At 42.3% G+C, this 25,949-nt stretch overlaps 1 protein-coding gene and 1 pseudogene across 6 annotated transcripts in view; one reads left to right on the top strand and one right to left on the bottom strand.

The window, feature by feature from the left end:
* Positions 1-25,949, top strand: part of REPS2 (RALBP1 associated Eps domain containing 2) — a 202,445-nt gene that overhangs the window by 169,954 nt on the left and 6,542 nt on the right. For all 6 annotated transcript variants that reach the window (XM_055375470.2, XM_055375469.2, XM_055375471.2 and 3 more), the window contains 3 exons: positions 13,066-13,149; positions 14,502-14,647; positions 18,097-18,202. In XM_055375470.2, the coding sequence (XP_055231445.1) occupies positions 13,066-13,149; positions 14,502-14,647; positions 18,097-18,202 (336 nt within the window). The remainder of the gene's footprint in view (positions 1-13,065; positions 13,150-14,501; positions 14,648-18,096; positions 18,203-25,949) is intronic.
* Positions 12,222-12,532, bottom strand: LOC115932308 (non-histone chromosomal protein HMG-17-like; annotated as a pseudogene).

Below are 25,949 nucleotides of genomic sequence, written 5' to 3' on the forward strand. Positions count from 1 at the left end.
AATAATGGAAATGTGAAGGAGAATCAATTGGCAAGAGGCACGCATAGCGCATCTTCAACCTTTTCCATCGGGGAACATGAGTCTTGAGAATCCTGCCATAGATCAAAAGAATGGCAATGAGAAGAACCAGTGGACAGGTGGATAGGCCTCCCCATCAGCCTTTAACCCTCCTGCTCTTATCTCAAGGATCATATGCCTGTGTCTGTGGTTTCTGATTTTTCCTTGAGGACCTTTGACCGAGATGATCTGTCTTTCAGACTTTACTAGCAAAATTCTGAGCAGTATCTTTTATACAACTGGCAGCTTCAAAGGCTTGCAGTGGGTAGGCCTCCCCAACTCTGTTTCACAAGCATAATTAAAAGAAGCCAGACTCCTTCATCCTTGAAGGAGAGGAAGAAGAAAACAAGCCTGTCCAGAGAAAACGGGGTGAAGGAATTTTTCTTCCCAACTTCCTCCTAAATACCCTGCTCTGCCCATCAAATTTTGTAGGTATCACCCAGTGGTGTGTTGGTAAACCTTCTCCCCTGTGGGGTGGGGGAAAGCCCCAATTTGCAGCCGTTGTTGCTGTCTGTGTTGTGAATGCTCCCACCATGCTGACTGCAAGTGGAGCTGGGAAGAGATGTGTACCATCGGCTCACTAACACTAGCATGCTCTGTGGTAGACAGCTTCCCTTGCCTCTGAATCCTTGTGTCAGGATTCTATGTGCCAGGCAACAAGAGCTTTTTTTCTTTATGTATCATGCCAGTGATTTTAGTCTAGGGCACTGTTTTAGCCCAATCCCAGAATGTGCTATTAGAAATGGGGCCATATTTTTGAAGTTGCTAGGGGCAAAACTTCCCTCTTGTTTATGTTTAACTTGTGCCACTAGGTGGCACTTTAAGGACATTACAGGAAATCAGCTCTACTGGATTTTTAAAACTTTTTTTTTTTTTTTTGAGACAGAGTCTCACTCTGTCACCCAGGCTGGAGTGCAGTGGCATGATCTCAGCTCACTGCAACCTCTGCTTCCCGGGTTCAAGCAATTTAGCTCACTGCAACCTCCGCTTCCCGGGTTCAAGCAATTTAGCTCACTGCAACCTCCACTTCCCGGGTTCAAGCAATTTTCCTGCCTCACCCTTCCGAGTAGCTGGGACTACAGGCATGTGCCACCACACCCAGATAATTTTTGTATTTTAGTAGAGATGGGGTTTTGCCATGTTGGCCAGGCTGGTCTCAAGCTCCTGACCTGAGTTGATCTGCCCACCTCGGCCTCCCAAAGTGCTAGGATTACAGGCGTGAGCCACTGTGCCCGGCCCAAAACACTTTTTATTGAAGTATAATTGCATGTAGAAAACAAGTTGCACATTTAATGTGCAACTCAATTTTCACAAGCAGAACACATGCATATAATCAGCACCCAAATCAAGAAACAGAATATTACTAGCACCCCAGAAGCCCTCCTTGTGCTGTTTTCCAGTCGCTATCTCTTATTCTTAGGGTTACCACTATTCTGACTTCTAACAGCATAAATTAGTTTGACTTGTGTTCTACTTTATATAAGTGGAATTATGCGGTATATACTCTGTGTCTGGCTTTTTATTAAATGATGTTTGTGTGATTTATTCATACTGTTGTGTGTAATTGAGATCATTGCTGTATAGTATTCCATTGTATGTGCAAATATAACACTGTTTTGTACTATTGATGGACATTTTTGTACTTTTCAGATTTGGGCAATTATGAATAGTGCTGCTGTGAACACTCGTATCCAAGTTGTTGAGTGGATGAGTGTTTTCATTTCTCTTGGATATATACCTAGGAGTAGAATTTCTAGGTCATGGTGTAGGCATATGTTCAGCTTTAGTAGGTACTGCCAAACAGTTTTACGAAGTGTTTGTACTGATTTACACTCCATTAATGGTGTTCCCACTCCAGTTCCACGTCCTCATCAATGCTGAATTTATTTTATGGATGGTTCCTAACTCTTAACATAATTTTTATAGCTCCCTTTCTGGCCAGCTATTTCTAATTGAAAAATTTTAAAGCCACATTATTCTGATGGACATGGCTCATGCAGGAAGGGCTATGTCAACCCAAAAGGGGACATTTATCACAGTCTAAGTGTGAACTGTCAGTAAGTCGGAAAGGATGTTACTCTAACACTCCATCACACTGATACACAGAGCAAAGAAACCAGGAAAGGAATTCAGATTGTAAGTGTGATAAAATATCGGTTCATAGGCCAGGGCTCTGAGGCATTTTGAAATTTGTATATACATCTGTTATTATTGCCAGGCCTATATATGTCAGAGATTGGGGCCCAACAGAAAGGATTTCTAAAGGCCTCATAATGAAGTGCCTTTCAATTGTGCTGCTGGTGGGTGCCTGTTTTACTAAGGGTCTCTTTGGTTTGGCAAGAGGCACGCATGGGGCATCTTTCTTCAACCTCATCCCTGGGGAGCGTGAGTCTCTAGAGAATCCTGCTTTAGATCACCTTACCTGTGAGGCTCATGTTGTTGACTCTGCAGATGGTGTTATAATATGGCTTTAGGTATGTGATATAGAGAGTGCAGTTCAGACTTGACTCAGATTTCTGTTCCATTACTAGAAATTGGACATAGAAGAACAAAACCCAGGTCATGGTTAAAATATTTGTCTTTTAGACCAAAATAAAGTGCTCATAGTCCTTCAGTTGTAACAGTAAGTCTGTCTCATGGATGTTGTCCATAATCTAATGGGTTCCAAGAATCCCCAAGGCATTCTGCCATGTGACTCTTGAATCCAGCAACTAGTTGCCCATTATAGTCACTGGTACCCACTTTCACCAAAGTTGTTCCTGAGCCCCTCTGTCAGTGTTTTCCTGAGTGTCTCCAGTGTTGGATTGGTCTACCGAGGGGGGTGCCCACCAGAGATGTTCACTGCACACTGCCTGAGATATCCATGTTAAAGCAGCCATGAAACATGAAAGTCTGAGTGGGCTTTTATTTTTAAAATTTTCTCCCCCCAATATTAGTAGCGGTAATATCCAGTGGCACAGATTTAGACTGTGGATAGCCTGCTTTGTGGGATCTGCTTATATTCTAAATTGGAGCCAGCATTTTCTCAGCCTAGGTTTTCATCTGTTTGGCAAGGAGGAAAATGCCCTTATGTTGGATTGGCTGCTGCTTGCAGTAGGAGGAACTATGCCTGGGAAACCAATCATAATTTTAATCCTAATGATAATAGTAGCTGCTGTTGTCAAACAGTTACTATGTAATTGTGCTTAGCACACTAGACAGATATTTTGCTTAATCTTCACAATATTGTGAGTTAGGTGAATTATCCTACTTTGCAGATGAAGAAATTGCAGCTCAGAGAGACTAAGCATGTGACCAGCTCACACAACGAGCAACTGCAAAGCCTGGGTTTGACTCCAGAGCCTATATCCTGTAACTGTTCTGTGCTCTGTGGGTGCAGTTACCAAGGGATGAATTACTGACCTCTTCTCCAGTGGAACATGAAACAGTATTGGGTTCATTGCTGGCTTATTCCACACATTGATTAGAGGACCTGTTGTTTGCTGGCATTCAGCTTAGGTATCAAGAAAATGATAGGGAAGCAAGACAGATCCTGCCCTCCAGGTGCTTACCATTCGTTTATCATGGTCTGTCTCTCACAGGTGACTTGAGTCATGGATTTTGGTAATCATTCTTGCTGAGAATTCAGTCTCTTGGACCTTCTTGAGGCTCTATTTACCCCTCTCTCTGAGCCTGGTTGGGGAATGATGGGGTGGAACAGTGGTGTGCTGGGCCATTGGTTCTACATCTTCTGTGACTGGGTTTAGCAAACGGCTTTCTGTTGTGTTCTTGCCCAGCGGAGATGGGGGACAGGTGAAAACTAGGCACCAAATGACATTTAGAATACTGACAGAATACTGGAAAGGCCCTGGAGGCAGCAGCAGGATTGTCTTCTCGTCTGCCTAGAATTTAGCTGCTGCCTTTGTGATCCCCATTCTTGGAATCCACCTGGGTCCTTGGATGATAAAGCCTGAGTTCATTTTTCTGACCTGCCAATATTGCAAACCTAAAAAAAATAAAAGTTACCTATTATCCACACCTTGGCAAAGTTCTACAGATGGACTTTTTTTTTTTTTTTTTTTTTTGAGACAGGGTCTTGCTCTGTCACCCAGGCTGGAATGTGGAGTGCAGTAGCGAGATTTTGGCTCACTGCAACCTCTGCCTCCCAGGTTCAAGTGATTTTCGTGCCTCAGCCTCCTGAATAGCTGGGATTACAGGAGCGTGTCACTACGCCCGGCTAATTTTTGTAATTTTAGTAGAGACGGGGTTTCATCATGTTGGCTATGCTGGTCTCAAACTCCTGGTGTCAAGTGATCCACCTCCCAAAGTGCTGGGATTACTAGCGTGAGCCACCATGCCTGGCCAGACTATTTTTTAAGTGGGATTTGACTTTTTTTTTTTGTTGCAAATTTGACTTTTAAACAAAATCTTACTGCTGAAGATTTTGCCCAGCTGCAAATATTTATCTATAGAACCATGTGGCATATACCCCCATTCCCTCTATGATGAATAGATGAGAAAACAATTAAGAAGCCTAGTTAGTTTTGCAAGAGCACCTGTGGCCTTGCCCAGACTAGGGCCTTGGAGACTTGGTTTTCTCATCTCTTAAATGAAGAGTTTGGACCATCAGTGGTTCCCAGTTGATCTGGGCTGGCTACATAAAAATCACTTAGGGTGCTTGTTAAAATATAAGTTTCTAATGCCCCATCCCTAAGGGATTCTGAGAGGGAAGTCTGGAATAGCATCTACAAGTCTGAATTTATAAAAAGTCCCCCAGATAATTATCCCGCTCTGGTTATATTTGGCAGCCACTGGGCTAGAGGGTCTAGAACAAACATAATTAAGTTGGGGAGAAACTTCCGATGTGCTTGAAGATTTGGGGAATACCTATATGCCTGGAGCAGGTTCCATATGGGCGAACTAACCCAGTTATGTTGCAGAGGTAAATTGGAGCCAGAGGATGGAAGACCTTTAACTGGCTGAGGGATTGTGTTGTGTGCCATAGGCTTTGGGGAGCCAGTGAAGGGCTTTGAGAAAAAGCATTTTGATTAGATGGTGCTTTACCAGATTAATTTCTCAGTGGTGTGCAGGGTGGATCAGAGTGCACTAGAACTGAAGGCTGGAAAAAGACCCAGTGAAGTCTTTGCAGTGGCCCAGGTGATAAGTGTGACGAGTACCTGGACTCAGATGGGACCAGTGGGACCTTTGTAAAGCTAACCTGCCTCAGTGGAACTGGAATCTGAGACATACTGTTTTAAACTCCTTAAAAAATGCATAATTTATTAATGTCATGTTCATCTGCCTAAACTATTATAATTAACTATTTTTATTGTGTTTTTGTCCAGGAGGTTTTAAAGGAGCCCTGTAAATAAATTCATGCAGAGAAGTAGTTGGCAGCAGCAACAGCTGCTACCGCAGGGAGAAGGGACCCCCTTCTGGCCAGGCAGCAACCTCATTCTCACCCTGCCTCCATACTCTAAGCCAAAGCGAGAGGGGAGGGGAGTGCAACAGGGGCCCCTGGAGTTGGATCTGCTAACCACAGTGGAGAATGCACCTCCCCAAGGGTTAGGTGTGGAATATGGCATTTGGCATTCAAGTCAAATAGAATGTTCTTCCTTTGTTCCTCTAAAATCCAGTCTATAGTCAATATTTCTCAAAGTATGTTCCACAGAACATTAGTTCTTCAGGATGTTAATAGAAGTTACATGAGAATAAGGAGATGAAACCAAATAAATTTGGGAACTGATGGGCTATGCAAAGGCAAGTGACTTCCTTTCAGAATTTCAGAGTGTGTAATGTTCTATGTGCTCAGTGAATCTCCAAGGGGGAGATAGACCAGGCAGTGTTTCCTAAGCTTATCTGTAGATTCTTCTTCCCCCTAGGCCAGGGGCTGACAAATTATGGCTCATAGGCCTCATCTATCCCACCACTTTTTTTTTGTAAATAAAGTTTATTGGAACACAGTTGTGCCCATTCATCGTATTGTCTGTAGCTGCTGTAGCACAACAGGAGAGTTGCAGAGTGGCTACAGAGGTAGTCTGGCCCTCAAAGCCTAAGATATTTACTATCTGCCCATTACAGAAAGGTTTGCTAATCCCTGCTCTAGACAATTCATGGAACTGGTGCTTCCTGGTACCCCCTTTCAGAGATGCTACTAGAAGAAGCACTGCTTGTTGTTCTAGCACTGCTTTATGATAAATCTGCCTAATTTTATTATGTTTCCATACTGCCATCATTCCTGCCTCTTGCTTTAAACTACTTTATCTCTCAACCATTTACCCATTATCCAGGATCCAAACCTGGGTTCCATGTGTCCTTATCTTTTCTTGCACTCACAACATTCCAAAAATGGCCAAGGGTGTCTTCAATTTCCAGTCTGAGTAGCTCTTAAGTCAGCCCGAACCCATTCCTACCAACCTGGCCTAGATGACCGTCATCTTTTCTTTTTCAGCATTCGAATTAGGTTCCTTTTCCCCAGGTATGAGTTGCCTCTAGTCCTTTTTACTCACTGGATCTAGAATAACCTTTGTAAAATACAAATCTAGTCAGATTGATTCCTTACTTAAAATCCTTCAGTGGCCCCTGTGGCCCTCAGGATAAGCTCAGATCCTCAGGATGGATGTGTGTCAGGCTGGTTGGGCAAACAGAAACTACTCCTGGTATTTCCTACTGGAAGAGATTTAATTTAAGGAATTAGTTACTTAAGAAAAGGAGTAGATATTTCCAGGCTTCTGCCTGCTGTGGCATAGAGAAGGGCATGGAAATGGGGGATGGTGTTGAGTGTCTAGCAAATGACCCAGAACAAACCAGGTCTGGGAAACCATGTGTTACCCCCTGCTGCCCTTCTCCAGCTTCAGCTCTCCCATTTTTCTCCTGACTCCTCACCCTTCCTCCACCCTGCAAGTCCCCAAATTCTAGATATATCAGGATGCCTTTTTGTCCCCCCAGAAACTTAAAACAACTGACATTTACGAACTCACAATCTCTTTGGGTCAGGAACTTGGGAGTGACTTAGCTGGGTGGTTCGGGGTTACATCCTCTCATGAGGCTTCTGTCAAGATGTCTTCCAGGGCTGCAGTCATCTGAAGGCTTAACTGGAGCTGTTGATCCACCTCTAAGATGGCTCACTCACAGGGCTGTTGGCAGGAGGCCTCACTTCTTTGCTGTATGGACCCCTTGTTAGGACTGCTTGGGTGTCCTCACAATGTGGCAGCTGACTGTCTCCAGAACAAGTGATATGAGAGTGAGAGATAGAGATAGAAACAGAGACAACAAGGAGGAGCATACTAGAGCGCTTTCAGTCCCCTCTCCTGGGAGTACGTTGCATAGTGTCTCAGGTCAGCTTCCCTAGAAGCAGAACCTGAGATGAGGATTCTTGAAAAGTGATTTGTTGAAGGAGTGCTCTTTAGGAAAAAACCTAGAAGGAGGAGAGGGAAGAAAAGTAGGGAAGGGGAAGGAGCCAAGCAATGATATAGTCTCAGATAAAATCTGACCTTGGCCTGATCCACACAGGCAGGATTCTGGTACATAATTGCATAATAGAGTTAACCCTGTTTGAGACAGGGGACTGGCCTTTTATATCCTTCTCTAAGTCAGTCATTATAGGCTGCTGGAGGTGGGGGTGGGAGGTAGGCTCCCATTAGTTGAGAATAAGTCTCTAGAGAAGAGGGTGGCTGTGAGTCCTCAGTAGCTAACACTCAGAGCAGCTGGGGGATGGTGTGCCAGCCAGGGAAAGGTGACCCAGGTGGGGCCAACACAGCACCTACTACAGTGGGTCTCCCCCTACCCATGTCCCAAGCACCTACCATGGTCCCTGACATACCAGAGGTAGGAAAGAAATATCTGTGTAGTTGAATAAATGAATGCATAGAAATGCTTAGCCTCTCTGGACCTGTGTCCATTTCTGGGAAGCCAGCTCAGCAGGGATCATATTGTCCCATCAACCATGGGAATGGTCGAAGACCCAGGACAGTTTGCCACATCATGAGTGGCAGCACTGTCTAAGTCCAGGATTTTCATTGCAAAATTAGAGTGAAAGTATATTTGCCATTTGTGAATAAGGAAGTATTAATATTACAATATTAGATATATATTTTTAAAAGGAACTTTAGCTCACATTTCAGTGAGCTCTTTGCTAAAAGTACATTTTCCTGGTTTGTCACATCCTGACTGGGTACATGTTGTTACACATGGAACCGTGAGGGCAGAACTGCCATTTGTTATATTAATTGTAATCCATGTATCTGTTTTTTCCCCACAAGAATCAGTCACTGGATTTCAGTTCAGAAAACCAAAACTTTTGGACAGAGCCATATTATCGTGTTGGCAGAGTTGTTCCCCATGACCCCAAATACACAGAGGAGGAAGAGAACCACTGAGGCCCCTTGTTTTCTTGGATTGTCATTCTTCCAAAGTTGGTAACTTAGAAAAGTCTCAAGAAATAGCAAAGAAACCTCCCCACCTTATTCTGCTTTCCACATCCCAAGCCTAACATAAGCCTCAAACTAATTTTATGAAGGAAAGCTTATTGTGAAGAGGGTCTTTTACATGCCTAAATCTCATCTTTAGTTTTTCTTATCACACAGCCGGTTATCTTTGCCCATCTCTTTTCCTGGGATAATGTCTGGCTCTGTCAAGGCTGTGCCTTATTCTGGGACCTTCCTAATGCCTGTGTTCCAGGTCCCTCCTGAGATTCGCTCCTCCGAATGCTTGATAGATGGATCAATTTAGGGGATTGATGGTCAGATTTAGCCTGACATAACACCATGCAGTGGTCTGTTACCAGACATAGAGCTGGAAAACCCAGGCCCTTGCATACAAGTTCAGGAAGGTAAATTTGCAAATGAAAAACATTTTAAGACACATCTCACAGCTGCTTCCTCATCCCCCACCCTATTGTTTGTGTTTTTAGAGATGTTTAAGAGAAAAGGAGGCAATAACAAAGACACTCTGCTGTGCTTTGGAATCCTCATTTATGTTGAAAAAGGGTCCATTTATCATCTCCTTCGATATTTCCACAAGGAGACTTTGCTCATCTCACCAGGGAATGGAGTGGTAGAGCAAACACTTCTCTGTCCACCTGATGATGGAGGAGAACCAACTAACTGGAAGGCAGAGAGCCTGAAATTATTATCCTCTCTCTGCCTGCCTGCTGCAAGATATTGCTGCATACCTGTGGTCCCTGCAGGAGGCTGCATGCGTAGACTTGGGCCAGAACGTATATTACCTTCCAAGCAATAGATTTCTAGGTAAAAGGCAAGAAGGGGCCTCAGGTTCAAGTTGCATTCTTCAGCGGGGTTCACAGGAGGCCCTGCATTCAGGGGGTTACTGGGCCCTCCTTCAGCTGTTAATAAAACTGACTTTTGGCTCATAGAGCTTGGAGTGTGCGTCCATTTGTATGAACCTCCAGGGAAAGCAGGGTGAGGGCTTGTGTTCCCTAGACTCCTGGCAGTGAATGGCTCCTGGACATCTTTGCTTGGTTGTTTCCCAGGTACTTCAAACTCAATCTGCCTAAAGATGAGTTCCCCCTCACTCCTGCTTCTCCTGTGTTTCCCATCTTGGGGATTGACCTTAGTGTTCTTGTGGCAGCCCTGGCTGAAATTATGGATGTTGGAGCATGGGAGGCCCTTTGTGAACTTACTTTTGGGTCTTTCTCACCATTCCCACACATTGCTCTTTTAGCCCAGGCCTCAGCTGAGACATCACCTGCTCCTGAGTCTTTGCCGACCCATGAGACTGGGTGCTTCTGTATTCCCCATACTTGCCCTCCACAGTCCACTGAAGCAAGTTGGCTTTGTCACTTCCCTGTTGCTCCCACTAGACTTCAAGCTTCTCTTAAGCAGGATCTGTATCTTGTTCATCCTTGAGTGCCAGTGCTAGCACAGGGCCTGCCTGTAGTAGCTGCTTAATAAATATGTCTTGAATGAGTAACACTCAGGCCTGAGAATACCTGAGACTGTATGGCATAGTGGTTATAAGCTTAGTTTTGGAAATCAAGGCCTGTGTTCAGACTCTGCTATTTGTGTGATTTTGGGTGAGTTCCTTAACTTCTTGATCTTCAATTTCTTCACCAATAAGATGGGGATAATAACTACTTCCTAGGGCTGTGATGATGAATTGCAATGATCCATGCAAAGCCCTTTGATCAATGTATGACACATAGTAAGTGTTGTGTGCATCATAGTACCTATTAGTAACAACAACAACAATATAGTTATCTTTAATGGAAGGGAGAAAGCTATAAGAACTAGTTGGAACTAGAAGTCAGGAATATTGAGTGCTTGCATAGTGGATTTAGAGGAGATGGGGAATTGCTTGGGATAAAATGTAGGAACAGATGGGATTACCCTGGGAGAGAATGAACAGGGAGGGAAAAATGGGTGGAGCAACTAAAGACAGAACCTTGAGAAATCCTACATTTGAGGGATAAGAGGAGTCAAAACAGGAAAAAGAGTGAATGACTACAGTTAGGAGATTGCAGCTTCTCAGATGCCAGGGGCAGGAGTTTAAAAAAGATAGTCAAAGGTGCTATACTGGGCAGAAGATCAATGAGGAGAAGACGAGAAGAGGTAGCCATAACGTGTTAAATGGGGGTATGTTAGCGCCCTTGGGACTAGCCATTTCAATGGAGTCAGAGGAAGAAGCCACGCTCTGAAGGAGGTTAGAGAAGGCCAGGTTAGGGATGAAGTGGGCATACTAAGTCAGTTTGTTGTGCTACAATGTGTGTTTCTGTAATGAGGATTATCTGTGGGTCAGTAGATGACTGGTGTCAGTATGATGTAGAAGTCACATTGGTTCATATGTAGGGTTCATTCTCAGCACATGAATGTTTTGGCATCACTGGCTACTAGTGGCTGAAAGCAGACTAACACACCTGAAGGCAGAAGACTGGGGGAAATGGGGGACATAGAGAGCTGCTCATGAGGCGCAGTCACCCTGTGTTCTTCCACTTGACTGATTGGCACCCACTCTGTCTTGAAGTGCTTTGGGGACATTCCTTGCCAATCTTGGTGAGTTAGTCACTGATTCCATTCCACTCAGCACCCTTGACCCTTCTGATAACTCCTTTGACCACAGTCCCCCTTCCTTTTTTAAAAAGGGCCATATTTACTAGAGTGTTTTTTTTTCCCCCAAACTGTGTCCAGCTTTATTAAAGATACTTTTTGTGAACAATCATGGTATTTCAGGCAGGACATGAGCGACAATCATTAACAGTATACAGCTTTCAGACTCCCTCCTTCAATGGACTTCCAAAATCAGAAAGCCATGGTAAAACCCAATGAAGTCTTCATTTGGTACCCTGAAGAGGGAAAGTTCAGAGTAAGGGTTGACATTTCACTTTCAACATGCTGTTTAACAACTTTTCATGAGCTGACCCTGACTTTCAGGAAATGAAATGAAAATGGCAGAATTTATCTGAAGATCCACAATCTAGAAACAGAGCACGGGTCTTTCAAGGGTTCTCGCTGGAAAGTCCAGATTGCCAGCCTGACTGGTAACCAGTTATTGGGGGCCAGACCCCAACAGGTATCTGGGTTTGAGGGAGTTAAGTGTATACTGAAGGCAGAGAGGGAGAGGGGGACATAAAGAGGAATTTGTTTCTCCACACCACAAGGCCTTTGTGCGAAGGTGACTGTGTGTGTCAACGTCAGACAGTCCCTCTTTCTGGGAGCCAAGAAGATGTCTTTCAAAACTAGAAGGGAAAGGTGTTTTCTCCACATCAGTCCAGCTTCATAGACATTCTTTTTCTTTTTTTTCTTTCCTGAGACGAAGTCTTGCTCTTGTTGCCCAGGTTGGAGTGCAGTGGCACGATCTTGGCTCACTGCAACCTCCGCCTCCCAGGTTCAAGTGATTCTCTTGCCTCAGCCTCCTGAGTAGCTGGGATTACAGGAACCCACCATCACGCCTGGCTAATTTTTGTACTTTTAGTAGAGACGGGGTTTCGCCATGTTGGTCAGGCTGGTCTCGAACTCCTGACCTCAGGTGATCCGCCTGCTTCGGCCTCCCAAAGTGCTGGGATTACAGGCATGAGCCACGGTGCCTGGCCTCAGAGATATTCTATTAGTGACATATACCCCTTCTCCGTAAAACAACAATGACGTGTTCCGTGTGCTAACAACATGGCTTAAAATAAAGACATAAAAACAATTCTGCATTTTTATAAAACTTAATAAAAAAATAATACTTCAAATTGCACAGTCACCAGAAATACATTTGTCAAAAATGCACACACTTCCCTTGGCATCCCCAGCGCCTTCAACTTTCTGTGCCTGCTCTGTTTTGGCCTCTGCATTTTCTGCAGAGTTACTCCCCTCCTTGCCAGCATGGGCTTTTTCCTTTTTCCCCTTTACCTTCTCTCCCTTCTTTGCAGGGGCCTCTTTAGGCTTGGGCTTTGGAGGAGCAGGTTTGGCAGACAACCTTGCAGATCTTCTCTGTGGTTTGTCCTTACTTTGGTTTTATCTCCTTTAGCGTTCCCTTCAGCCTTTCTCTTGGGCATGGTGGCAGCGACTGCAGTGGAATGTAGGTGCTGGATCTGGGGATGCAGCAGTGCATGGGCTTTGGTTGACCTGGGGGATAGTTCTTACCTCTTCTTCTTCACACTGCTCATAGAGTATTTCTTTATTAGAAATTTAACATTTAAAAAATTCAGTGTTTTTAATGATGATGATTGTTTTTGTTGGTGCTCAAGTTAAAATCTTGTTTTCAACCCTGTTTTTCCGATAAGCCTTGTTACTTTTAGAGTTTGTTGTTGCGAAGCATTAGTTTTTTAGCAATACATATGTTCAATTACAGAAGAAATTCCCGTGATTCCTTTTCTTAAGGTTGAACAATCTGGGAAGGAGGGATGGGAAGGTTAATAGCAGCATCTATGGGAGGTTCTTCCCAAGGATCAGCAGACTTAAGCATTCTTGGCTGCAACTTGGCCTAAATCAGTTTTCCCTTGGTGACTATCTTCCTAAGTGCTCTTTATTATATATTTAGGTGATTGTGGTTTTGTATTTCTGTCCTCTCTCTGATCTCTTGCTACAGTCTGAACAAGTGTCGGAGGCGGAGTTACTCCCACAGCTGAGCAGAGCCCCATCCCAGGCTGCAGAAAGTAGTCCAGCAAAGAAGGTAAGGTCGGCCTGAGGATGCTGTCAGATGGCGTTGCGAGTCCCACCCCGGGCTTCTTATCTCTATTAGCTGATCTATTGTTTTAAGGTTTCTGTGTCCTGAAATGAATGTCAATGATCCAGATTTCCTAGAATGTGGGTTCTTTGTGAAGATTGGGGTCCTGAAGATTCCTGGGCTTGACCCTTGATGCATTTTGTACATGACAGTACATACTCAACCTCCTTAGCCCCCCAGCTAAACATGGTGGCCTTGTTTATGGCAAGAGCTAAAAGGGCTGTGGGGAGGGACAGATGTCTTTAGCAAAACCCCATCCACCTGCTAAGCCTCTGTGAATACCTCTTGGGGTGGGGTAGTCTCTCCTTTTTGGTCTTTGTACCATGGTTTCCTCTTGCATCGTGGCATTTTCACCCGGCATCTGCCCAGCCATGCCATTGGGTCACCTGTAATTTGCTCAGTAAGTATCCCTCACTCATCATGCTCTCCATTCATCTCCTCACCCTCTTCTTGTCCTCCTCCCAGGCTCTTCTCCTTTCAGAGAGAGTGGGCCTTGGGCTCAGGAGCACAGGTGAGGTAGAGTCCTCCAAAGAAGCAGACCAACTGTGTCCTTCCAGAATACACTGTGGCTCTTTTTCTTGACTTTATGTAGGAATTGGGGATAGGAGAATGATGAGCATATGACTAAGACCTTTAAAAACTTCCAAAGCTTAGGTTTTTTTTTTTGTTTTTTGTTTTTTTTTTCTGAGACGGAGTCTCGCTTTGTCGCCCAGGCTGGAGTGCAGTGGCGCGATCTCGGCTCACTGCAAGCTCCCAGGTTCACGCCATTCTCCTGCCTCAGCCTTCCGAGTAGCTGGGACTACAGGCGCCTGCCACCAGGCCGGCTAATTTTTTGTATTTTTAGTAGAGACGGGGTTTCACCGTGTTAGCCAGGATGGTCTCGATCTCCTGACCTCGTGATCCGACCGTCTCGGCCTCCCAAAGTGCTGGGATTACAGGCATGAGCCACTGCGCCCGGCCAAAATTTAGGTTTAAAAGGCTTCAAAGTGAGGCAGGAGCCTATCTTGTCTTCAGTTAGGAAAGGCCCCATGGTGTGAGATGCACACAGGGTCTGTGTGAGTTTCAGGTGATAAGAAGTAATAGACTTCTTGAAACATTTAAAAAGAAAAAGAAAAAAGGGAAGATCACTGGACTCTGATGCCTGTGTCCCCCCAGTTCTTGCTGAGCCATGGTCAGTAAATAGAGTACCCTCCTGATCTTGGGGTTGGGGCTAAAGGCATGTGGGACACTGGAAGGAAGAGTGGAGGGAACATTGAAATGTTTAACTTTTTAATTTTTATTTTGTTTTAAATCCACAGGATGTACTGTATTCTCAGCCACCATCAAAGCCCATTCGTAGGAAATTCAGACCAGAAAACCAAGCTGCAGAAAACCAAGAGCCTTCCACTGCTGCAAGTGGGCCAGCTTCTGCAGCAACCATGAAACCGCATCCAACAGTCCAAAAGTAAGTAGACCACATAAACAAGAGTGAGGTAGGAATCTCGCTCTGAGATGTCGATGGATATGTAAATGTGTTGACATTTACGTGCACACCAACAGAAGGATTTCATGGTTGTAAGTTTATCTTGCTCATCTCTGTGATGGGATTCAAGTCTCTCAGTCATGTAGAAGGCTTTATAAGCTATAGGACTTAACCTGACCTAAAGGGGCGGGCGAGTCCTAGGCTGTGGTGTTTGGTTTCGTTTGATTTCTTTCCCTTCCTCTCACCTTCTGTTGTTTCCTACTCCTCTTCCTTGTGAGGGCCCAAATTTTCCTAGCAAGACGAAAGTATTGTAAGTGGCAATTTTGCCTCTCTGCCTGTGTTATCTCCTTTTCCTTCAGGGCAAATGGCTAGCTCCTTCATCCACAGACACACTTTCAGTAGGTGTGGTATGTGATTCTTTTAAAATCTCCGTAAAGAGTTTCTGTTGTTGGTCGCCTCAGCACAGAATGGATACATGCAGAACTTCCATTATATTTATCTAACCAGCTGGAACAGGTATTGGAGGGAGGGTGAAGACACCTGTGGACATGGCCAGGGACTGAGACAATGATGCTCTGGACAAACTACCCTTCTCTGTAAAACTTTGGCTTTGAGAAGAGCCATCACTTGCTTCAATTTCTTTGTAGTGAAATTGAGGGAGGTGTTGAGGACAGAAACCTGCTCCTGTCGCTTGGCTGCAAGTGAGCCTGACCGGTCACTAACAGAAATGCTCAAGACCCATCGTGACCCTGCTTTTGGGGTCTTGCAGGTTTCAGATACTACTGCAGATTTTCTTCTGCTTACACGTTGTAGAACGAAAAGCAGCAGGTTCTGTGGGAGATGTTAGCAACTTGTCTTTGAAGCCAAAGTCCCATTCTGAATCTCTGCAGCCCTCTCCTTCAGAAGATTTTCTTTTTTTCAAATGGACAGGTCCCTGGTGGTATCAGTCCATAAAGGAAGTATATTTTGTTCATCACATTCACTGAGAACTTTGACCATCTTCCAGCCCCTGTTAAGCCTGGAAGGTGAAGAATCCCTATCAGGGACAAAGATGGCTCAATTTTCTTCCATGCTCTACCCCAGCACTCCACTTTAATTTCAGCTTTATGTTAATTTTAGTCAGCAGTGGCTTAACAGTCTCCAGAGTAGATGTCAGGGCATTTGGTGGAGTTCATACAGAGATCTTTTCTTTTTCTCTTTTTTATAACAGCTTTATTGCAATATAATTCACATAGCATACAGTTCATGTTTTTAAATGTACAGTTCAGTGGTTCTTAGTTTATTCACAAAGTCATGCAACCATCACCACAATCTAACTTTTGTCATGCCTAAAATAATATATATCCGTGCCCATTAGCAATCACTCCCCATTCTCTCCTTCCCCCTCAGCCCCTGGCAACCACGAATCTCCTTTCTGTCTCCATGGCTTTGCATATTCTTGTCATTTCACATAAATGGAATAATGAAACGTGGTCTTTTGTGACTGGCTTTTTTCACTTAGCATAATATTTTCAAGGTTCATCCAAGTTGTAGCATAAATCTGAACTTATCTTTTTATGGCTGAATAATATTCCATTGTATGGATAGACCACATTTTATTCATCCATTCATCAGTTGATGGACATTTTGGTTATTTCTGCTTTTTGGCTCTTAAGAGTAATGCCACTATACTGTTTGTGTACATGTTTTTGTGTGGACTTACGTTTTCATTTCTCTTGGGTCTGTACCTAGGAGTGGAATTGCTAGGTCATGTGGTAACTCTGTCTTTAATATTTCGAAGAACTACCACACTTTTCATAGTGGCTGCACCATTTTATGTTCCCGCTGGCAATGTATGAGGGTTCCAATTTCTCCATTTTGTCAACACTTACCTTTTTTTTTTATTATAGCCATCCTAGTGAGTGTGAAGTGTGATCTCATGGTTTTGATTTGCATTTCTTTTGTGGCTAACGACATTGATCATCTTTTCATGTGCCTATTGGCCATTTGTTTATCTTCTTTGGAGAAATGTCTATTCACACCCTTTGCCCACTTTTAATTGGATTATTAATCTTTTTATTTTTGAGTTATGAATTCTTTATATATTCTGGATACAACTCCCTTGTCAGATATATGAGAAAATTGAGCCCTCTTTGTAAATATTTTCTCTCATTCTGTGGGCTGTCTTTTCACTTTCTATTTTTTATTTTTATTTTTTAGAGACAAAGTCTCACTCTGTCACCCAGGCTGGGGTGCAGTAGCATGATCATGGCTCATTGTAGCCTCGAATTCCTGGGCTCAAGTGATCCTTTCCCCCTCAGCCTCCTGAGTAGCTGGAACTACAGGCATGAGCCACCATTCCCAGCCAATTTCATTTTATTTTTTGTAGTGATGGAGTCTTACTATGTTGCCCAGTCTGGTCTCAAACTCCTGGCCTCAAGTGATCATCCTGCCTCAACCTCTCAAAGTGCTGGGATTACAGGCCTGAGCCACTGCACCCAGCCAATTATCAATATTAATCAGATCTGTACAGTGGTCACAGTCCGTTCTAGTTCAGTTGCTCTTTTCTAGAACCTATCTCCCAGTAATGGCACATACGGCTGTTTTTCTAGGAGAACATCAGTTGCTCTTTTGCTCTAAGAATTCGGTGTTTCTTGCTGTGGGATGAAAGGTTGTAGATTATCCCTGTGGTAACCGCACTGATTTATCATCCCAACCATGGACGGTTTTGAAAAGTAAAGAGAGTGCTAATGTACTTATGCTGGACAGACAGTTTAAATGGAGACTGTAATGGGCACAGTAGGATGCGTGGTCACTCTGGTTATGCGTGTTCTGTGAATTTGTTGTTAATTGGGAAATACTGGTATTAAAACGTTCTGTATTCTTCTCAAGAGCCACAGATATATGCTGGTCCATGCACATACACATGAGTGCACATTTATGCACACACACACATATACTTAGGCATTCATGCCTAATAATACATAAGGTAGAGGTAGGTAGTCTGGCTAAGTTAATGTAGAATTTTTGCTGAAAAGAATGTTCTTGTATTATTTTCCTTCAGACTTGTTCACAGGGGACACCTGCAGGTCTTTTAAGTGCTATTAATTCTTACACAAAAAGGGCATTCCAGTTAATATGGTTTGTCAGGAAGAAATACTTATTAAAATGTCTTGGAATAAATGGAACACAAATGTTTGAAAAGGCCCACTTCACAGCTTTTATTCAAGTTATAAAATGGGAATTACTTCAGGTGTAAATAATTCATCCCAATAAATTTGTTTCATTTGGTGTCTATCTTCCTGACCGCCTGTGAATATGAGATTTTATTTTTGGAGCCCTGTGTTGTTAACCACTTGTTAGTTTAACACCTCTCATGAATCAGAGTTCTGACCCTCAAGGGTCCAGACCTATAAGTCCTTTTTCACTGAAGTGTTTGTGCTTTTCTGTAGGCAGTCTTCCAAACAGAAGAAGGCCATTCAAACTGCTATCCGCAAAAATAAAGAGGCAAACGCAGTGCTGGCTCGGCTGAACAGTGAGCTCCAGCAGCAGCTCAAGGTAAGGAATGAGTCCCAGATTTGGATGACCAGGCTTTTCCCTGGCTTTTAAAAAGCTTTTTTTAAATTTAATAGGCATATAATAATTGTACATATTTATAGGGTGGGGTACATAGTGATGTCTCCATACCTATCATGTACAGTGATCTGATGTGTCCATTGGCTGACCATTTAGTTCCATCCCTGTTGATAAGACTTGCCTCTTTGTTCTCAAACCCTTTTTGGAAGGTGGAGAATTACTGTATTTAAGTTTCATGGGTTGGTTCTTGCATAGTCAGAGGAAGACTAGTGACTTTAATATGTAGGCTTCATATTGTGTATGAGTTAAAAGGAAAGACAATCTATTACGAAGGCTGTTTGAAGCATTCTTTATTATCCAAAGCTTCTGGGTAAGCCCTTAATTATTTACATCCTCTCTGAAAGAGGATGTAAATACTTATTTTAGTAGAAGGAAGTCACCTTGGTACTATCAAAGGCCAGCCCCTCCTCTGGTACCTTGCAAATGGTTCCATTTCACCTTCTCAATGACATCACCCCTGTTTCTCTTCATCGTTACTCTCCCCTGTGTTAGTTTCTCAGGGCTGCTATAACAAAATACTACAAATGTGGTGGCTTAAGATAACCAAAAATGATTCTCTCACAGCTCTGGAGGCTAGAACTCTGAAATCAAGATATTGGCAGAGCTATGCTCTCTTTGAAGGCTCTAGAAGATAATCCTTCCTTACCTCTTCCCAGCTTCTGATGTTGCTGGCAGTCCTGGGCATTCCTTGGCTTGTAGCTGCGTCACTCCAATCTCTGCCTCTGTTGTCACATGGTCTTCTTCCTGTATCTCTCTGTGTCTGTGTCCAAATTTCTCTTCTTATTGTATCCTCTTATAAGGACACCAATCATTGGATTAGGACCCACCCTAATCTAGCATGACCTCATCTTAACTTGATTACATCTGCAAAGAACCTATTTGCATATAAGGTCACATTTACAGATACTGGGGGTTACGACTTAAACATATATTTTGAGAGGACATGATTCTACCCACTATATCCCCCAGTTCTCTACTGGATCATTCGCCATCCACATGTAAATATGCTCCACTATTGTCCATTACACTTGGCCAATTACTGCCTCATTTCTTTGGTCCCCTTCACAGCAAAGTTTCTTAGGAGTGGTTTTATTCATTACCTTTACTTTCAAACCAGTAATTTTCTCTTCCTTCCACTTCAGTTGGCTTCGTCCTCCTCCACTCACACCTGTCTTGTGGCTAAATCCAATGGGGCTGTTTTAATATTATTATTTTTTTTCAGAAGAATTCTACACAATTGATCATTTCCTCCTCTGAAATTGCTTTTATAACTGGTTTTTGACATACCATACTCTCCTGGTTTTTCTTCTGCTTCACTGGTGCTTCCCATTTTCATTCTCTGCTGTCTCTTCCTTCCCTGACTTAACTTTTATACCCCAACCCCATTTGCCCCAATATTTTAGTATGAAAATTTTCAAACATACAGGAAAGTTGAAAGAATCATAAGTGACTGCTTGTATAGACATCACTTCAGTTCTACAATAACATTTTACTATACTTATTTTTAATCACATATCTACCCATTTATCCTTGTGTCCATCAGTTCATCTTATTTTTGACATATTTTCAAATAAATTGCAGATATCTGTATACTTTCCCTGAATATTTTAGCATGCGTATAATTAGCTAGAGTTCAATATATTTTTACAGTTTTTTCTTATGAGGTAAAATGTTTATACAAAATGCATGCACAATTATTATTATTATTATTATTATTATTTGAGATGGAGTCTCGCTCTGTCACCCACGCTGGAGTGCGGTGGCGTGATCTCTGCTCACTGCAAGCTCCGCCTCCTGGGTTCACACCATTCTTCTGGCTTAGCCTCCTGAGTAGCTGGGACTACAGGCGCCTGCCACCATGCCCGGCCAACTTTTTGTATTTTTAGTAGAGGCGGGGTTTCACTGTGTTAGCCAGGTTGGTCTTGATCTCCTGACCTTGTGATCTGCCCGCCTAGGTCTCTCAGAGTGCTGGGATTACAGGCGTGAGCCACCGCGCCAGCGCACGCACAAACCTTAAGTGTACATTTGCTGAGTTTGTAACAAGTACATGTACTTACGGAATCTAAACCCCCAAAAAGATAGAGAATATTACCATCACCCCAGGAAGCTCCCTCATGCTTTTTCCTAGTCAATTCCTGCCCTACCCACACAGAGGCAATCACTATTCTAATTTTTATACCATAGTTTTGCCTGTTCTGTAACTTTATATAAGTGGTGTCTTACAACTTATACTTCTTGTAAAGCTTCTTTCACTAAGTATTATGTTTTTGAGATTCATTTATATTGTTGCGTGTATCAGTAATTCATTTTTATTGATGAGTAGTATCCCATTGGGTGAATATGTTACAGTTTGGTTATCAATTCTATTGACAGACACCTGAGCTGTTTCCAGTTTTTGGCAATTTGGAATAAAACTGCATTTTTTAATAAGTCTCTGTATGGAAATATGTTCTCATTTCTCTTGGATTGGGATTCGTAGGTATCATGGTAAGTGTATGTGGTTAGTTTCTGAGAAACTGCTAGATCATTTTCCAAGGTGGTTGTAGCAATCTGTACTCCTACCACTAATGTATGAGAGTTCCAATTGTTCCACGTCTTTGCCAACATTTGGTGTTATGATTCTTATTAATTTTAGCTAGCCCTGTAGTGATATAGTTTTTATCATTTCCTTGCTGACTAATTATGTTGTCCACTTTTCTTTGTGATTATTTACCTTTCATATCTTACTTTATGAAATATCTTTTCAAATGTTATTTTTCTCCAAAGTAGTCTATAGATTTATTACAAAACCAATAAAAATCCCAGCAGGATTTTTTGTGAGTATAGACAAGCTAATCCCAAAACTTATATGTAAAGGCCAGGGAGCTGGAATTGCTTAAACAAATTTGAAAAGGAAGAACAAAGTTGGAGGAATCACTTTACTGTCAAGCTCCAGTAATCAAGATGCTGATGCATAGGTCAGTGGAATAGGATACAGAGTCCTGAAATAGACCACATGAAAACAGCCATTTGATCTTTGACAAAGGTGCAAAATCGATTCAATGAGAAATAATAGTTTTCAACAAATTGTTTTATAACAATTTGTCATTTGCATTTAAAAAAATAACCTTGATCTAAGCCTCACATCTATACAGAGATTAACTTGAAATGAGTCATAGATGTAAATGTAAAACATAGAGCTATAAAATTTTTAGAAGAAAACAGAAAAATCTTCATGATCTGGAGTTAGAAATAACACCAAAAGCACAATCTATAACAGAGAAAAACTAAAAAAATTGGACTTCATCAAAATTAAAACCTTTTATTTTGCCAAGCACAGTTAAGAAAATTAAGAGACAAGCTGCTGAGTGGGAGAAAGTATTTGCAAAACACGTATTTGATAAAAGACTTATATCTCAATTATATAAAGAACTCTTAAAACTCAATAATAAGAACTCTCAAAACCAAAGCATCTCAATTTAAAAATGGGCAAAGGATTTGAACAGACACTTCACTAAAGAATATATAAAGATGGCAAATAAGTACATGAGAAGATATTCAACATCATTAGCCATTTGGGAAATGCAAATTTAAACCACAATTACATACCACTATACACATACTAGAATTGCTAAAACAAAAAATGTGACATCACCAAGTGCTGGCAATTAGAACTCTCATTTATTGGTGGTGGGAATGCAGAATGGTACCACCACTCTGAAAAATCATTCAGCAGTTTCCTATGAAGTCATACATACACTAACCATGTGACCCAGCTGTCTCTCTACCTTAGTGAAATGAAAATTTATGTTCGCTCAAAAATCTATATATGAATTTACATAGCAGTTTTATTCATGATAGCCCAAACCTGGAAACAACATAAATGTCCTTCAAAAGATGAATGAATAAATTGGGATACATTCATACAATGGAATAGTACTCAACAGAGAAAAGAAATGATACACAACTTGGATGAAACTCAGACATTATGCAGAGTGAGACAAGCCAGTATCAAAAGGTTGTGTACTGTATGATTCCTTTTATTTGACATTCTTGAAAAGGTAAAACTATAGTGATGTGAAACAAATCAGTGGCTATCAGGGGTTATGCATGAGACGAGAGTTTGTATGAGTAGTCCCAGGGAACTTTTGGGGTTGGTTGAACTGTAATGTGTCTTCTTTGTGGTGGTGGTTACACAAATCTGTACACTAAAAGAAAAAAATTGTTTTACCCTATGATAATTTTAAAAAGTTATTTTTTAAATTTCAAAGTTCATTCTGTTTTCTAAAACTTTGTATGTGAACTTGTTTTGTTTTGCATTTTGTTTGGTTTTGGTTTTCTCCTCTCTCCCTCTGCTTTGGGGTAGGCCAGTTTCATCCATTGTTCTCTACATTTGGTGGGCCCTTTTAATTTGGAAACTGATATTCCCCAGTTCTGAAGGGTTTTTTATTTTCATTTTTGTTGTCGTTGATTATTTCCTCCCCCCTGCCCTCACCCCCATTTTTTTCTCATTCTCCCTTACTGATATTCAGACATTGGACTTCTTAGCTTAGTTCTCTAATTTTCTCATATTTTCTCTTCTGTTTTCTTTCTTTTCTCTTCCTACATTTTCCTCTTTATTTTTGTCTATTTCTGGAAACTTAATTATATATTCTAAATCTTCTGTTGTTTAATAACCAATAATTTTTTGTTCTCTGTTTATTTTTGATGATATCCTATTCTTGTTTCATTGTTGTGATCTTTTTTTAAATTATACTTTAAGTTCTGGGAAACATGTGCAGAACTCGTTGTGATCTTTTTTTATGGTCATTTTTCTTTCTTCTTCCTGAATAGTTTGTGTGTGTTGTGTTGTGTTGTATGTGCTTTATCTTAGATGCTTTCCTTTGATATCTGATGGCCCTTCTTTGCTCATATTTAAAGGGAAGATGAAAACACTGATTGGAAGTTCATTGCACGTTGTAAGGCTTGTCAACTCTGAGCTTCACTGTCTGGCAATTTGGCGTGGCTGTATAGTTGGGGAACCCCCAAAGGGAGTATGATTAGCTCTTTCCTCTTGGTCTGGTTGGAGTGTCCAGAGTGGAGACTGTTTTGGTCACCTACATGGAGGGATAGAGTTGGTTCAGTGGAGCAAGAGGGCTGTAGGTCTCAGCATTCCAGGATATTCATTCACTCTCCCTATTTCTGGCCCAGTATCTTGTCCTCAACTGTGCTTGTTTCTTGCTAATCCAGATGCTCTCTGTTGTACCTTTTCAAGAAATAAACCTTCAGCATTCTGCCCTGGTGGCAGGAATGATCTGGGGATCTAATTGCTTCTGAAACAGATTTTCAGCCAACACTTATTTTAGCCAACTCCCATCTCCCCTTATATACTCCCACTTTAATAGGTATCTGGTGTTGCCAATTTGAGTCTTTCAGGAATTCTCCTATGTAAAATCAAGTTGGTTCTTATTTTTCTTCATGTTAGCCTGGGACTCAGCTTTCTTTACTTGATCCGTATGAGTGGAAAAGTTCTAAGTCTAGTGAACAGAAGTCTGAAGAATCATTGAAACAGAACTGTAGTCATAGCCCCTCAATTAATTCCCAGGCTAATCCAGTTTATAGATCCAGAACCTCTTGAATGATGAAGGGGCATCTATGTCTCCTTAAGGAAGGACCCCACTGTGCAGCCAAAAATTTACACTGCAAATCTTTCTCCTAGCCTTTCCTAAGGGGACCCTGCTGCCATTTACCAGGGTGACTGTGCATTAGAGGAAGGGAAATAATTAGACTTTTGGGGAATTACTAGACACTAGCTCTGAACTCACGCTAATTCCAGGAGATGCAAAGTGTCACTGTGGCCCATCAGAGTTGGGGCTTAGGGAGATCAGGTGATCAATGGAGTTTTAGCTTATGTTCGTCTCACAGTGGACCCAGTGGACTCCCAAACTCACCCTATGGTTATTTCCCTAGCTCTGGAATGCATGCTTGGAATAGACATACTCAGCAGCTGGCAGAATTCCCACATTTATTTTCCTGGATTTCCTAAGTCATTTACCATTCACCAGTTTGCCACTCAGCTTTCAAATTTTATTGCTATCATCTTGTCCCTTTTGTTTTCCCTGTCTTGTGGGTCCATGACTTTGAAAAGTTGCTGTATTGTTTTAGTGGTGCTCCAGGAGGGAGAGAGTGTGGTACCCCTGGTCAGTCTTCCATCTTTACCTGAAACCTCTATCTATACTGTTTTGCTAGATGATGTTATATGGTCTCATGGCTTTGAAGACCATCCATAAACTAATGAAACCTAATTTATGTCTCAAGCCCTACTTCTCCTTTCCTCTGTGCTCTAGACTTGCATATATAACTTCTTACTCAATGTTTTCTCCTTAGATATCCAATACACATCTCAGATAATTAATTGCCAACCCTCTCCTTGAAATACTCATTTCTTATCTAATCTTCTCATTCTCAATATCACTACCAGCCAGCTACTTTCTTCATACAAAAATCCCAGGAGTCATCCTCAGATTTTCCTTCTCTCCTACATCAACTTTATCAGCAAGTCCTACCAGTTCTAGATTCAAGATTTATCTAGAATTCATCCACTTCTCTTCATCTTCATGGCTTCTACCCTGACGGAAGCCATTTTCATTTCTCACCTGGGTCCCTGCAGTAACCTCCCAGTTGCTCCCCTGCTTCCACTCTCACCCTGCTATAATCTACTGTCTACACAGTAGCCAGAGTGAAAATTTTGAATTTTAAGTTGGGTCATGTTCCTTCCCTGATTAGAAACACTCAATGCCAGGCTGGGTGCGGTGGTCTACGCCTGTAATCCCAGCACTTTGGGAGGCCGAGATGGGCAGATCACGAGGTCAGGAGATCGAGACCATCCTGGCTAATGTGGTGAAACCCCGTTTCTACTAAAAATACAGAAAATTAGCCAGGCGTGGTGGCGGGTGCCTGTAGTCCCAGCTACTCGGGAGGCTGAGGCAGGAGAATGGCGTGAACCTGGGAGGCGGAGCTTGCAGTGAGCCGAGATCACGCCACTGCACTCCAGCCTGGGCGACAGAGCCAGACTCTGTCTCAGAAAAAAAAAAAAAAAAAAGAAAGAAACCCTCAATGCCATCCCCCCTACATTTCCATACTATTTCCTCTGCCCACAAGGCCCTGTATGATCTGGCTCCTTGCTTAAATCTCTGACTTCATTTCCTGCCAATGTCTTCCTTGTTCCATCTACTCTGGTCACACAGGCTTTTTGTTCATCAAATTCACCAAACTCACTCGCTCCTCAGGGCCTTTGCAGTTGCCCTTTTGTCTCTGTGAATATCCTTCCCCCCATATCTTCATATGGCTCACTCCTCATTTCATTCAAGTCTTTGCTCAAGTAGTGCTAACTCTGAGAAGCCTTCCCAGGGCACTCTCTCTCCTTTCTCCCATATCCCCCTCTGTTACTCTCTATTATGTTATCTTATTTCCTTCTGGAAGTATCTTGTTCATTAACTTTATTATCTTTCTCAAGTCATTTGAATATAAGCCCTATTGCTCTGATCTGGCATATTCTTTGCTGATACCATCACAGCTACAGCATTACCTCACGTGTAGGAGATAGAAACCAAAAGACTTCCGGCTGGGTGGCTAGGAGAGCATGTGAATAAATACTTGTGAAGTTGTATACTGACTACTAGTATGCTGATTCTTCTGAATCTCACAATTC

The sequence above is a fragment of the Gorilla gorilla genome, chromosome X, assembly GCF_029281585.2.
Source record: "Gorilla gorilla gorilla isolate KB3781 chromosome X, NHGRI_mGorGor1-v2.1_pri, whole genome shotgun sequence".
Classification (NCBI taxonomy): domain Eukaryota; kingdom Metazoa; phylum Chordata; class Mammalia; order Primates; family Hominidae; genus Gorilla; species Gorilla gorilla.